Below are 15,596 nucleotides of genomic sequence, written 5' to 3'. Positions count from 1 at the left end.
GTGTGAATTGTGTGACAGCGGCTTTTTGCAGTTGCGTTGTGGCAGCGACAAAATGTCGATGTGATTGCGTTGTCGCTGTCATTGCGATGTGGTAACCACGTCGTCGTGTGCAGTTAATACGGAAAACAGGTTGCCGCGGTGCCGCCGCCGCGTGGCGGCGTTGCCGTTGCGATGTGGTTGCGTTGTGGTTGCGATGTGGTTGCGATGTGGTCGTATTACACAGGTGGTCGATAACAACGGCAAAATGTGGCACGTGTGAATTGGATTATTCATTGTCAATACAAAATATACGCCCGACCACATCGCGTGGTTGTGGTGTGGTTGTGGCTGTGGTGTGGTTGTGGTACGTCTGAATTGACCCTTAGAGTATACTACATTATATAGTCAGCTGCTATACACTTTTGTACCTTGTCAAACCCACAACCTGACAATTCATTCATTCAAACATACTAAGGTAGTTTGACGTGGTACAAATTTATGTGCATAGCTATTAATGCAGCTGACCGTACCAACTACCACGAGAATCTGCAAAGTTCTATGAGGTACACCCTAGTCCGCGTTTTAAAAGACAAATCAAAAGCCAGCAATAAAAATAACTCCTTATACCAAAAATAAAAACAAACGCTTAGCTACCACGCATCTACCCTATTCTCGGTTCATCCCAAAACAAACACCCCGATAATTAGGCATCGAATTCTCACGTCATAATCGTCGATTCCGTGACAAATCGCGGCGGGCGCTCGCCCCACCCCGCCGGTTACGGCCGCATCGGAACCGAATGCCAGAATGATTGACTGTCTAATGGAGTGCGGGATAACCAGAATAGGGGGAGGCTGGTATCACAACCCGTAAGCCGTTTGTAAGCCGTTCCTCATTTATTTTGAGTGCATGGATATTTTTGTTAATATTTTAAGTTGTTAAGTTAGGTCACCTAACTTAGTGTAGGCGGATTTGGTGCGTGCATGTATGTACATGAAGGCAAGAATCTAGATTTTTAGATGTTGTAACTTTTACTATCCGGCAGGGGTTTCTCGTAACGGCCCTAAACTTTTAGAGTTCAAATCTTTTTTGTTATGTGTATTTTATAATTCTAAAAGTTTGTTTTCTTATTTATTTATAGTGTGATTAGAAACATAAAGTACGTAGGTACTCATAGATACTTACGGTGTACAAAATACACTTTTATTTTCCATGAATAAGCGATTGTCATGGGAACAATCATTAGCTGATTAATAAAAGTAGCGTATCATAAAGACAGATAACAAACAATGTTTATTGAGTCATCCGAATGTATAATAACAAAATCATCGCAACCCCAAGCCATGGGAAAAATCAGTTTCCTATACGGTTGTCACCGCAATTTTGAGTCACTTTCGAAATGTAGAGAGGCTATAGTAACTTCACTGCTGCTGGCTGATATTCGTAAATATTACATGGTTTAAAAAGTCGAATATTAATTTTTTATATATTAACTTATTTACACGTTATATTTTAACACGAATATTAATCTTTAGGGAAAGGGATTTGAAGAGATAAGAATTAGTAAAAAATAGTCTAATATCAAATATTATAAGTCATTATTTTACAGTCGAGTTCAGTTTCTCTTCAATGATGACAAACATGTAATGTAATAGAGTTTCTAAAAATATTAATAAATAGGCTGCAACTTATATTCCAATACTTTTGTAATTAATTTAAAATACAACTTTAAAATCGACGAAGAGGCAGTCATGTGACTGTACCTCCACTTCACTGCGCGTACGCAACGCAATCCGATACGCCAGCGGTATAAAGGGGGTACAGCCGATCAACCCCAATCACTGGTGCAATGACGGCCCTATGTCCCTTGGCCTTTTGTCCCCTGGTGGCCGTTAGTCCCCTGGTGGCCCTTAGTCCCCTTAATTAACGACCGCGTTGCGTCGCGTGGCGTCATTTAGACACGGTGCCTCTTCGCTATTCTTATTGAATGTTGCAGTACCAAGTGGCTAGGAGTGCTTTCAATGCGTGCGTAATTCGATAATTATCCTGTTTGTTGTGTTTGGTGAATTAGGTATTGATGATTATTTAGATTTTAGGTATGAATAGTTAATGAATAAGGAAGGAAACTTTACTATCCTTAGTCTACCTGCCAACACGCTGCACTTAGAATAGAATAGAGAGAAACGAGATTTAAGTTTCTACAGAAAATAATGCTAGGCTGGTTAAATTACTGCTAACAAAGAAGTATTGCTTCAAATGCTAGCCCACCGCCTCTTTAATTTACTGAATATACTCTCAACGATTATAATCGCTAATTTTCCTACTAAGTACACCGAAGGGTGTATAGATAGACCCAGCCTCGAATAAGTTATGCCAAAGATAAATAAATAGTTGGTTATGCGCTCAGAGCAAAGACCTGACTGGGTTCAAGTAGGCATAGTGAAGGAATATAATACTCTAGCGGTCCTTTGCGTTGGCGCGAGGCACCTATTATTCTGATCTCCTTTGATGTCATCACGTCATCAGTCAAAGGAAAATTCGCAAATAGCGTGACGCGTCGTGGAGCACACTAAACTCGACAATACAACTTTTAATTGTCGCTCGTCCTTTGTCTGCTGTATCGCAAGATAATCGGAGTCGGACCTTTGAGTTCACGGCTCAGTTCAACTCGACTGAGGAACGTCTTTGAGGGGCTGCACTCGAATACATTGTCGACATTACGCAAAATGTTGCAATTATAGGAGTTCACGATTATTGTTGGTATTTTCGGTTAGTACCTATAGATATATTATTCGATAATAATAAATAATACATTTTTTTTACGAAGTATGGTGCATTGAAAAGATTAAAAATAAACACAATCTTAAAAACAATTATTTCATTACCTCAGACAAAGTATACAATAGAACTATCCATAACATTCTGATTAATTCTAATACCTACTTGTTGGCCAGAAAAAACGGGTAACTTTCTTCCATTTCATGCTCCAACAATATCAATAACGTGGCCGGGAAGTAGGCTCCATAAAGTCCGTGTATAGCAAATGGCTCATGATTGGAGAACGGACGCCATCGGACGTAAACAGGGCTTTTGTTTACTGACTTTCACTTGTTATTATGTATATCACTAGATTCACTAGACCTATATTTAATGGCCTACCTTGCTGTTTATGAAATATAGCGACTTACAGAATAGGTAGAGAACGGTAAGCCACATTTGCTGAAAATGTATAAGTATCTGATATTGGTTTGGAACAACATGTCTGTGGGTGTGGTGTGTAGGTATTAATATTAATATTTTTTTTGTATTAATACATTTGATTTGCATTCATTCGTTTCATTTCATTTGAGTGGGGGTGTAAATTTTCAATAACTTACCTGAGCACTTCGATCCTCGGAGGGTGTCCGACAGGGTGGGAGTAGAGTATCCTTTCCCGAGGCTGCTCGATAATTTGTCACTCCCTGCAGAGACAAAGAAACCAGTGAGTGCTGCAAAACTTAACAACCGAACAATGAGTAAACAGCTCCCACGCTCAAACGCATCAACTCGCAATATCTCCAAAGCAATATGCTCAGAGTCATTTATTTTTGGAAATAAATATGTCAGTGTACCATTTTTTCGGGTAGTCACACTGACAGTATAAATCACGCTACGTCCAAGGGGTGAGGGGTACAAGTTGCCATTACTGGTATTTCTATCAGACAATTAAGTTCTCATTGTGCTGAGTAGCGTTCCCATGAAATGGCAAGCATAACAAACACGCCACTCGTGTTTGGACCATGCGCGGGCGCCGCCATCTATTATCAGTCTCGGGAACTAAAATGGCGATGAATTTAATGCGACGGGGACGGGGTACATATTTTATTGTTCCGATTTATACTTATTCCCGCGTCACTGCTATACTGATTGTGCAATAATGTTTGTTTGGTATTTGCGTTACGGTTCAGTAGCCCTTGAGTGGGGATTTTTAATAGGTTTATTAGTTGTTTATTGGTTATCATAATCAGTGCAGTTTTAAGTCGATTTAAATAAAACTACAGTTTCCTCACTATCAACTTGATGTTCTTTTACATAGGTGCAAAAATATATAATTGAAACGACTCAGTAAAGTTATGTTACCTAACAATATTGATATATTACCCCCACAGAGGTCTGTGATTATCCCTCTCATTATAAAAAATTAAGTTGCTTTTGCACTTTTTTTTATAAAGTGGATTTTTTTAACATCCTGAATATAATCACTGCTACAAATGCATGGGTTTGAAATCGTAGAACACCTACATACTATGAACTACAAAGCTACTCAAGCTCTCCAATATTTTGTCCGACACAATTTGAATGACTCGTTGTTTATCGACAATATATTATATCGACGCCTTCCATGTCGTAATGTTGATAGGCACAAACCGCGGGGTGCCGCACCAGACATGACTCATCACAAATATACAAAAGTCAACACCCGTCGCAAAATAACCCCTATAAATAACCAGCTACGGTACATAATAGACGAATGGCTATCTTGGTGTGAAGTGGGGGCTTAAGTGATGATATCCATTTATAGACAGTGCCCGTTTAAGACTCATTCATGATAGCATGATACCTGAGTGTAGACCAAAAATGTTCGGCAATCATTTTTTATTCGTAGCTATAGAACAGAAATCGTTTAGCGATAACGATATTTCTTAGCCTTGAGCACGATTATGTTGGTATGGAGATAATCTAAAGTATCGGGTTATACTTATACACTCACGGGCAAAGAAACAGTTCCACTTGCAAAATGCAGACACGAAATAGCCTAATTTTTTAAAAACATTTAATTGGATATTTGAAAAAAATGTTTACGATTTTAGTTGCTAATATTCTGATGTACCATTATATGTACTTAAATATTTTAGAAGGCGTAATTTAGTTAGTTTTTTCCGTATAGGAGGAGTTAGTTGATTTCCTGAATGGAACTTTTTCATTGCCCGGGAGTGTATCTTTCTTTGAAGTCCCCCTATAATGTCCGCTTAAAATCTTCGAATTAATGTTATAGGCAAAATAGTAAAAATCCAGTGTAAACCGAGATTAATCTCGAAGAGCTTGTCCTCTAGAATTTGAGCTCCTACTTATTTATACGTATACTTCACCATAGATCTTTTGCAAAATTATTAAGAAGAAGAATACACTGGGAATTGTGCTTTCACAATACCGTTATGTTAGGATTCCATATTGTCGTTACATGTTACCGAATATAAATAGCAAAAATCTAATACTTAGACCAACTATCAACAAAATCAAAGTAAGTTAGTTAACCTTTTAATATTTAGTTCAAACAGTTTTAATTTCACTTAGGTGCATCGAAAACACGGGCTCGCCCAACATCCACTAATGAATATAAATGGCAAAACAACAGAGCGCCAGCCCTTTCGTATGCAATACACATTAAAAAATCAATATACGCATATCAGGCCAGTTGTAAGTATGATTTATAGGAATATATTTTATCACGATATGATCTAAAGTACGACCGTGTTATTGATGACAGTGCGCCGCGCGATAAAATGATCGTACTGTTTTAATTAGGGCGTTTACATAAACGTTCTGCTAGTTGTAGGGTTGAGAATTGCGTTGTAGAAGGTTTATATATGCATTTTTGGTTTGTAGCGTATTGTTATGCTAGATATCGTAAGCACTAAAGGAGCTAAGCCTCGTTTCAGCTAAGATGATTTCTCTGTGACGTTATGGAGTCGTTTTGGGCCTTACCACAAAAACGACAGTATTTAACAGAAGTTTGCTCGGTCAAACGCCTACAAATCTGTCAAAATTAGTTTTAAACACTTGTTAAACAATGTTTAAAGTTTTTCGTGGTAGTAGTGTTGAGTTTTTTGGTTTTAAAGATTTCCCTTAGTGAAATTCTATAATTACATACCTACGTAGAGTGAGCCCAAAACTACAAAACTCAGAAAATGAGCTCAAACCTAGAAAACTCAGTCTTTTTCATCACATAACAAGCTGAACAAGGGTTTGTCAACATGGTTAGCCATACTAAACCGATATGGCACCAAGAGAACGGTTGGCCCTCTGTGAAAACAGCCTTATACTGAGCCAAAATATCATTGGATATAACATAAATTATACCGTAGCGTAGTATTAGAAGATTACCGAAATAAAATAAAAATAACTTTGACACATACAGTGACCACATAATCATAAAAAATAGAATCAAAATGTAATGAATTAAATCTGAATAAACCAGTCCGTATTACGGCGATCCAGCAAGCGTCCGAATAGCTGAGGGGCGTACCATCATTTTCATGTTAACAACTCTTTAACTAAGCCCCTGGGCTTATAAATTTTAATGCGTTCCTCTTAATGACTCCAGATTACGCCCCGCCCGTGCCGAGGCGACCTCATCTGAATATTATGTAAATTTTACGCAAAAAGAAAAAAAGACAATATTTTTCAGCGATTTATTGTCTAAGGTAGAGTTGGGGAGGGTATTTTGAATGTACCTACATATTCATAGCTTACGGTTGATATAGCCTGTCTTAATATCGGTGTTTGCATGTAAAGTTATGCTTATTGATTCCTCTTTTATTATACCTAGATTAATTTTTATAAACAATATTAATTTTATTGGGTCAAAACAAAAAACCAGTCCGCGTACTGTGTTCATAAAAAATAAGAGTAGCAAAAATTAAAAAATAAAAGCTATTGAAGCTTTTTCATGAAAAACGATTCGGAATGAGAACAAACAGGTAGATGCCGTTTGCTTTTTTCCATAAAAAGTATCTCTCGCTAACAATGGGGACTTTCTTCACTGCCAACTCCCATTTTAATGAATTATTGTGAATGTTTCAGGGTCTTCAGAGGTGGGCGTAGACAAAACCGGGCACAATAAATAAAAGGTCGGCGCGTCGGAGATAAAAAAGAGTAGGACTACCCAGAAATGATTAAAAAATATATTTTTAAAGGAATTTCAGGATCAATGTTTAAATTATTAAATTTTTTATGGCCATGTTTTTGCATTATTTTTTAAAGTTATATCTTAGTACGACAAAAAGAAAGAATTCCCTTTTCGCTCAGTTTAAATGATATCAAAAGCCAAACTTCAGCATTACGGGGTACACGAAACGTGACGGCATAAAAATTCAAACAGCGAAAATATTTCTTATAAAGAGTGCTCATTAAATCTCGGAAAGCCACCCGCTTTCAGCTCCCGGTTAAGTTTTGAAATAATGAACTGACTGGAGATAATAAAATTTTATTTTCACGTCACAACTACTAGAGTCGCCATTTACTAAGCCTCAAGGGAGCGGGCCGGGGCGGGCGGGTGTGGGCGGGGAGCGTTGCCATGGCAACCGGGGAAAATATCCCACACGCCCCCGCTCGCTCCCTTCGACGATTGTTATCTGCGACTATAGAAGGTGCTCCCCACCTTGACTTCGCTTATACCTAAACCGAGCAGCCTCTGATCGCCTAATCTGAAACCCCCTCTGCACTCAACTTTCTACTTTGCCGAGTTGTCCTCATGAACCATTTTTGCTTCCACCCTATTGTTATGCAATACGTTGTACATCAACTATGTAGATATGTTTCTTTGTGCGACAGCGGAGGCGCTATCTCGGCTCCCATGTTGCGATGATAACGTGAATGGTTAATTCAGAAGGGGATACCTATGATATATTTGCGAATATTATTATTATGTGTGTGCGGGGGCGCTTAAATTGAGTCATAAATACAAGTAACGACACTGGTAATAATGGCAGAAAACGTTGAAAAACTCACCTAAAGATTTTCCTTTATCTAGGACGCCGAGGGTCTCCATGTCGGTCCTGGCGGCGCGGCCGAAGCCCAGCGCGCCTCCATCTTGCAGCTGTCCTCCGTAGAAGTCTCCAAAGGCCGTGGCTGTCCCGAGGAGGCCCGAGCGGTCTTGCAGAGCCGCTTTTGCCTTCTCTACGCTCTGTTTGAGTTGTTCAAAGGTCGACTGGTGGAGACGGTAAGGCGGCCACTCGGCTGCCGGCCAGGGCTCCTCCTTCAGGGCGCTCCGCTTCAGCTCCAAGGCTCCAGCGTACGAGCAGCTGCTTTCATACATGGCAGCCTTCACGCTGGTGCGCAGGGTCGACGCTTTCAGACGCCGGAAATCTACCCTAAGGGATGAGGAGAACATTCGTTGAGTATTTTATAGCGTACATAATTATTTTGATAAAGGTAATAATATGAGTTTGTTTTCATTATTATTAGAATATATGAAAGAGTCACGAAATATAAATCTCTACCATCCGCAAGATCTGCTAAGGCCTCGTACTCGCTACGCCGCGGCGTAGCTCGATGATCCACCATTGTTTAAACATAGTAATGCCTTCAATGTCAGGCAAGCACCTACTTATTTATTTACAAATATCTTCTAGAACAAACATTGTTCAGAATTACTACTGTTCAATTTATAATATCAAATAGGTGCCTACGTACGGGTGCAACGTATCCGTAGTTACTGAAAACTGAAACACAGATTTAGAAGACCTCTAACTACATACATTTATTATGTAGGTATGTACTTAAATGTATGTAAACTACTATTTCTAGTCAAAAGGTCGTTGGCGTCCCACGATACGTTTATAAATAAATGTATGATATTATTTCCTTAATTTAATATTTATTTTCCTAATCTCCAACGAGTTTGCGTTTTTTATACGAATCTTAGACTACCGCGGCTACATGATTGAGATCACCAAGCTGTGACTATGAGGAAGAATATTGTATTCTTTCTATTCCACCTGACTCTCATAAACCAATGGTATGGATATCCGACACTACTGGAGATAGGTAGGCACAATATTGTCTTAGATTTCTCTCCGAAAGCATAAATGATTTAACTTTTTGGACATGTTTAATCAAATCAGCCGGCTGTGTCCTGAACAAACACACTGTAGATATTGATGGTCCAACATGGGGAATCGAGCCTGGATCTTTTTTACAGAATCACCTACTTTATGGTGGTGATAGATGTAGAGTTAGTATTTTTATTGTTTATTAATTGAATTGAATCACTACCTATAAGCATTCATCTATTATATCCACATATTATGCAGATAGATCATTGCAACAAAATTGCACGGAAAATATCATCAACGCATTGTCCCCCACTTCCCCACAGGTAGTCTTTCATTGCATTGCCTCGTATCCGTTTCCTACTGATCTATCCGTCTCTTAAACGTCACAGCCGTTACCTCATATCGGACACCCGTTTCCTCCGCGGCCGCTTCGCCTCATCGCTCATATCCTTGCTCGAAGACACCTGAGGCATCGCAACACTTAACGCGTCACTTCATAATTGCACTGAACATTGTGGGAACGAGGCACTTGTAAGTCACACACATTAGGTACTTAGGTGAGTTAATTGGTCACACGCGTATTCTTGAGCACCTTTGTAGGTATGGGAAATAAATAAATAGAAGATAAAGAAGTGGCGAGGTGCGCGGATGGGCGGCGCGGCGGGCGAGCGGCGAGCGACAGCGGCGGCCGCGCTTCGGTCAAATTGACTCCATCCGGCCCACGGGAAATGTGTCGCGTAACCAATTTATATTTACTGCTTACTTCGACAATGTACTGTTTGTTACACGTCCGCCTTTTTTGTGCGCTGCGCTTTTTTGGTCGGTCCTGGCGGGGCAGAGCGGGCTGGTTTAGACCGCGGTCGTAGCTGTTTGCTGTCCTGATTTTTCTGTCTCGTGTATTAATTTAGTAGTGACGCTTCGGAAATATTTAGTTTACATTTATACATCATAGACAGGCAATAGCCTTATAACTCTGGTTACTATTTATGTCCATCCAACTACATCATGACCTGTGTTCCCATCTATTTAAAAATATACTTTTATCAAACTCAATAATTGAAATCCTTAACTCCACTCTAAAAGTGGTACCTACAGCATTGTAAATAAAGCGCACAATGGAATGCTTGGAAGCAATGGCATACCTGGACATACATAATAAAGCGCACAATGGCATACCTGGACGTGCCGGCCACAGTACCGCTCCGCTGGATTGGCTCGCGCCAGTTAACTGGCAGGAAACCACGACATTACCTTATTATATGCGACAAAAAGAATATCCGCCTGGACCGCGGCCGGCGGCCTTCACCTTGCACTACTGTACTTCTCCATTAATTACTGTCCTGCTAGTGTTTCGGCAATAGTGATATAGTGTGTCGATGACAAACTAGCTAAATAGTACGGTCCCAGAATTGGGAAAACGATAATAGCGCTAATTAGCCCCTCCCACGTGCACCATCTTTTATTAATTAATGGCGTCTTTAGCATAAGATTGTGGTGTGTCGCATACTATAGGTATATCAGGACAGCAGACCAGCAGTAAATTGTACTAGATATTACACTAATATTAATATAGTTAATTTAGTTGGTGCTGTGCTAAGGTAGGTAAGGAACATTATTTTGCTATGGTAAAATGTAATTATTTTTTTCCAATAGTTTCACATGCAAGTACCTATACAGTTTTCACACAAAGACAGCAGTAGGTTACCTTCAAAAGAACAAGAGTTTTTACAAACACACTGCACATTTCAGCGTTGTACCTCAGAACTACTTTAAATTTAAAAGTTACGTCCGCACTCAAGTCAAATTCCAACAATAAAACAAATTGTTAGCCAAGAAAACAAACCGATTTACAAACGAGATGCAAAAATCGTGTAACTACAAACAAATGAAGGCGAACACGCCATGTTTTGTGAAATTACCCTCAAATTGATATTTATATGTCAGAGAGAACGAGCCTGTTTTGTAATAGTGCTGGCACTAGCTTGAGTGTAATGTACTTCGTTCACTACTATGTAAATTAATGAATGGTTTAAAAATGAAATTCAAACTTGAATGTTTAGAGTTACACCGCCTGCCAAATGTGTACAAGAGGAATATTTAATCCAGGCCTGGAGGAGGCTTCTCCAGCAATAATACACAAAATATTAGGATGTAGGTATGCCCATGGTTGTGGATTTTAACTACAGTAGGTATATGAACACGGTCGTAGTATCTAAAGCTCCTCTCAGGGGACTTCAGATGTGAAATAAAGAAGAATACATACTAGTTTCGTTGGCGGGACTGTGACTATCAATGAATGCCTTATGTTTTGTTAGCACACAATATTTTTATTTTAAAATATTGTGAGGAGACGAACGGCCAAATATTTTTTTGCCCTTATTGTGTACCTCCAAAGAACAGACCTTCCCTAAGTTATGCCAGGGTTATGCATGATACCCTGCCTGATCCTCGTCAGAATATGGTTGAAAAACGGGCATAAAAATAATCGTGTAAATCTATATATTATAGGTTACATTCGCTTTTGGGCAGTAAGTATAGGTACGTATTTCCCCTAAATTAAGAACATTATCACAACATGAACACTGAAGCGGCATACATATGCATATTATGCATGCATGTACAGCTGAAAGCAATAAATAATTAATTCCTATCTGATTTATGTGAATATTATGCAATGCTGCCGTACACTTCAGCGCGGGGTGAAGTGACCGTTCATCGTTTGTTTGATACTTGATTAATTATCGTCATTGATCTTTTTACAAATAAACAGAATTTTGGTTTTAAGATCATTAAAAAAGCTAGTAGGTATTTTGATATAGCAGTAAAGAATTAGATGTTTTATCTATTTTTAGGAAAATGTTTATTTCGAATGAACCTTTTCGAATGTTTATTCCGAATCAAAACTTTAATATTTACCTAAGTATTTGATGCATGTTATTATTTAAAGGGGATATAGAGAAATAAATATAAAGCTTACAAACTGTAATATCCACGCTTAACAAAAACAGATATTTACTTTGCTCTCAGGCGTTACTTGTGACCTATATAAATGGCAATATGCCTGCAAAACTAATGATAAGTTGGTGCAGAAATTCACCTGTGCCTACCGCGCGAGGGAGCAAATTAGTACAAGAGGCAAGTGGGTTGTATTGAATTATGGAACGGAGTGTACCGGTGAATGCAGGCGCATGCATAGTTGTAGGTAAACCAGAACCACCTGCCCTTACCTCTGTAGATTTATGCCTCTATGGAAATTTAACTGTTAATGGCAGTAGGAATACATTTGCGTATCTAACAAGGATAAGCGAATATATTACTATGTCTTTTTAATTTTTTTTAAGTTTGAGGTTTTGTGTTTGTTGTATTTTAAATTTATTTTGCTTAATTCAGTATTAATGATGAAAAAGTGATGATTCCTATGATCTCGGAGAAATATGTAAGGCCTATATAATATGTATATTTTTAATCCATTTATACCTACGTTTATACCATTTGACCGAGTGTATTCAATATTAACTTTTGGGTTACGAACCTTAACTACCTATTAAATTATATCTTTCGATATTGTTTTTTTTTATAAATTCTTTACGTAATAATATTCTACTATATATGACTTAGGGCTTGTACTGCGTTGCGACTTCGCATCATCTGTGACTGTAATCAAGCATTTGCCCTGAAAAACTGCTAAAACAATCGCAGATTTTGACGATGCGACGTCGCAATGCAGTTTTGTGTACAAGCCCTAAGCCCTAAGTTATAGGTAGTACAATATTATAAATTTATTAGGCATTAGGTCAATATTACAAACTTGATATTACGTATTTTTTATCTTGATTCCTTATTTGCAGAAGAGTTAGTAGGGGTAGTAGGCGCCATGACACTTCCTAGAATCTTAGAAAGCATTCAAACGTTTTCCAAAATATTGCAAAAAAGAGTATCCACTATCTTTATGGTTTGGTGACTTCATCGAATGGCATGATGTCATGATGTAGTTATTTCATTAATAAGGAACTCTTCATAAGGATAGATCCAAATTCAGAGGTATAAAACGTTGACATATGTACTGAATAACAGGGGTTCATCACAAAGCTAGCTTTGTGGGTTTAGCTGTAGGATTTTTTAAACAAACGATTACTGAGTATAGCAATGCTAAAATTTCATTTTGTCGATATTTATATTATAATTTATAACTAAGGGCTGATTTTTCAATGGTCAGATTAAAGTTATCTGGGTAATAATTCTGATGCTGTCGTGTCTGATTATTAGTATAAGACAATGACAGCAACAATTTATGCTTCAGATAACATTTATCTGATTCAATATGAATATTGAGAAACCAGCGCAAAATAAAAAATATTATATTAAAGAATGCTACGGCGCTACGCAGGCTACGCCGCGCCGGACGCGCTACGAGCGTCGTAGCATGTCCTGCGTAGGCATGCGTAGCTCGTAGGCCCACGCTGCAGATCATTTACATTCTTATCAGAGTAAACCACGTGCATAAAGAAAACAATAGTTACAGTATATTTTAGTTGCCATCTTGTATCACACCAAATAATCATGCATATAAAATCGCGTGGGAAATACATTAAAAAAGTAGCTTCTCACCTTCACACGAATCAGCACCTCAGCAGATGATGCACAGCTATCGTTATCACCTTGGAAGGCTTTATAAGGATATTAGTATTGAAGGTAGTGTGGTCCCCAAAGTCCATTTTGTGGTTCCGTCGGCGCTGGCCGCGGCGGCGGCGGTCGTCACTCCGTCCCCCGGATACCGTCGTCGGCCCTCGGAAGCACCTCCGAGCTATTTGTCTACCGCTTGTTTGCGCGGGAAAAAAATAAACAAATCGATAGATCGGACGAGTGAGGCGAGCGTTCACGGACAGGAAGCCGCTATAATAGCGAGGAACCGCGTCCGGTGAGGCCGCTGGAGATGGCGCGGGGGAGGGCGCGGCGCGCGGGGGGGCCCCGCCCAGGGGTGGGGCGGCCCTCCCGCCCTCCGCCCGCACCCCGCACCCCGCTCCTCGGCCCTCTGCACCACTCTGCATCCCACTTTCCTCCGAAGTCCCAATTCTGCTAAGGCTAAAGATTGGTAGATGACACGCCGTTAACAACTTCTGATATCGGTAGTTCGATTGGTTGAGGCATGGTTGAGGCACATATTGGCTGTATGACATGATACAGGTCCTAAACCAATATTCTTAAATAAATAATTCAGATATTCAATGTCAATCACATTAAAACTGATATAAATTTTCAGTGTTCCTATATAGGGAAATCTGAAAATGTATGTCCTAATACCTAAGATAATTCATACAAAACACTTCGACAATGTGACAAACAGTAATGATCCACTAAAACCAGTTTTTTGGCACAATAATTTAGCAGAATCGCTACACTCTACCCGTCGAGCTCACAGTTCACGGCAGCGGCATTATTATCTAGCCACAGTGATAACTACGTCGAGACCTGCCGACTAATCAGAGCAGTTGGGATATTGCCCAAGTAGGTATCACTTGCTGTGCTGCTAACCACACCCGTTTAATGGGCTGTCAATCCTGAAGGCCTAGCACGGGGCCCAAGACGCGCATGTTACGTCTTGACGTAACAAAAGTTTTCGGTCGGTGAGCACGACGCAAAACTTTTGTCACGTCTTCGTCTCGCTCCCCGTGCTGAGCCTTCTGAACGGACTGAGTATATAGTATAAAAACCATGCGAAGTTATAAAATGAAAATATTAGTTTGTTCACAACCTTGTCTTTTTATTTTTATAATTAATACTTACTTACTACTATGATCTTTTGTATTTTGTCTCTCTCAGTCTCAATAAGTACCCCACTATGAAAATAAATTAAAATTGATTATAAATATGATTGATCCTTCCAGGATCTAAGACCTTTCTGTAATCGTAATCTTAAGCTAAGAATGATTAAAACTAGGTATTAGTTTGCTTCCTACGACTTACCAACCTACTTCATACTGTAAACAAATTTCTTGCTCGTCGAAAAGCCAAATTAAATTCATTAACGTAGTAGGTACCTGGTTCATTTGTTACATTTCACAATTACTCCTTATTCAATATTCATTTTACCTAAAGCTAAACTTCCCAGCCATTCGCCGTAAGCGGGAAACGAACTACGAATAATTAACAAGTCAAAGCTCAATGAAAGCTCAGCGAAGGCAAGGGAGGGGCTATGCACCCTCCACACCACCTTATGTAGGGAGATTATGTCACTGCCGACACTTGTGTATGTATTATGTTGTATAATCACCGAGTGGATTAACTCCCAGAGTGGCTATTAGGTTTTATACATGTAAATAAACAGTTATACATATTTGAATTAAAATAACAGGTAATTTTGAAAGTTTAAAAGTGAAGTTTATGCCATGCCATTAGTAAGGCAGAAACTTAAAGAAATGAAAAAAAATCAAAACCGTAATATAAAAAGAATATCACCTTATTTAGGTATCTTTGTTTTGAATGATGTCAGTAAGTTCTACTTGTCATTTCGAATCATGCAAGCTATTTATTTCATTAATTAACTCATCCATGAGAAGCGAAGCGTCCGTAGTCGAGCGAGCTTCAGTGATCATAACTGATCACCGAGTCAGCCATTGGATGGGTTGCCGATTTCAAGTGGTTCTTTTCTGGACGCCACCGTTCTTCGGACAGCACGTTAAGCCGTGGGTCTCGGTTGCTGCTTCGGCAGCAGTCGTTAAGCCTAGTCGGAGGTCTTCGGGCGGCTTGAAAACATCTGACAGTCGGGTTGCCCACTTACCCGACAACTCTCTCAGCACAAGC

At 39.2% G+C, this 15,596-nt stretch overlaps 1 protein-coding gene across 3 annotated transcripts in view; it reads right to left on the bottom strand.

The window, feature by feature from the left end:
- LOC119694862 (DNA-binding protein D-ETS-3) overlaps positions 1 to 13,670 on the bottom strand; it is a 58,214-nt gene extending 44,544 nt beyond the window's left edge. Inside the window, exons 1-3 of one of the 3 annotated variants that reach the window (XM_048632756.1) lie at positions 13,404 to 13,670; positions 7,750 to 8,111; positions 3,357 to 3,440 (exon numbers count right to left, since the gene is read on the bottom strand). In XM_048632756.1, coding sequence (XP_048488713.1) covers positions 3,357 to 3,440; positions 7,750 to 8,056 — 391 coding nt within the window. In that variant the 5' untranslated portion in view covers positions 8,057 to 8,111; positions 13,404 to 13,670. Of the gene's footprint in view, positions 1 to 3,356; positions 3,441 to 7,749; positions 8,112 to 9,191; positions 9,600 to 13,403 lie in introns of those variants that run through there. The other 2 variants (XM_048632755.1, XM_038122223.2) reach the window with 2 other exon arrangements.
- Positions 13,671 to 15,596: the final 1,926 nt, after the last annotated feature.

The sequence above is a fragment of the Plutella xylostella genome, chromosome Z (genome assembly GCF_932276165.1).
Source record: "Plutella xylostella chromosome Z, ilPluXylo3.1, whole genome shotgun sequence".
In the NCBI taxonomy this organism is placed as follows: Eukaryota; Metazoa; Arthropoda; class Insecta; order Lepidoptera; family Plutellidae; genus Plutella; species Plutella xylostella.
Note: the sequence above shows the minus strand (reverse complement) of the source record. Positions and strands in the feature narration are given on the sequence as shown.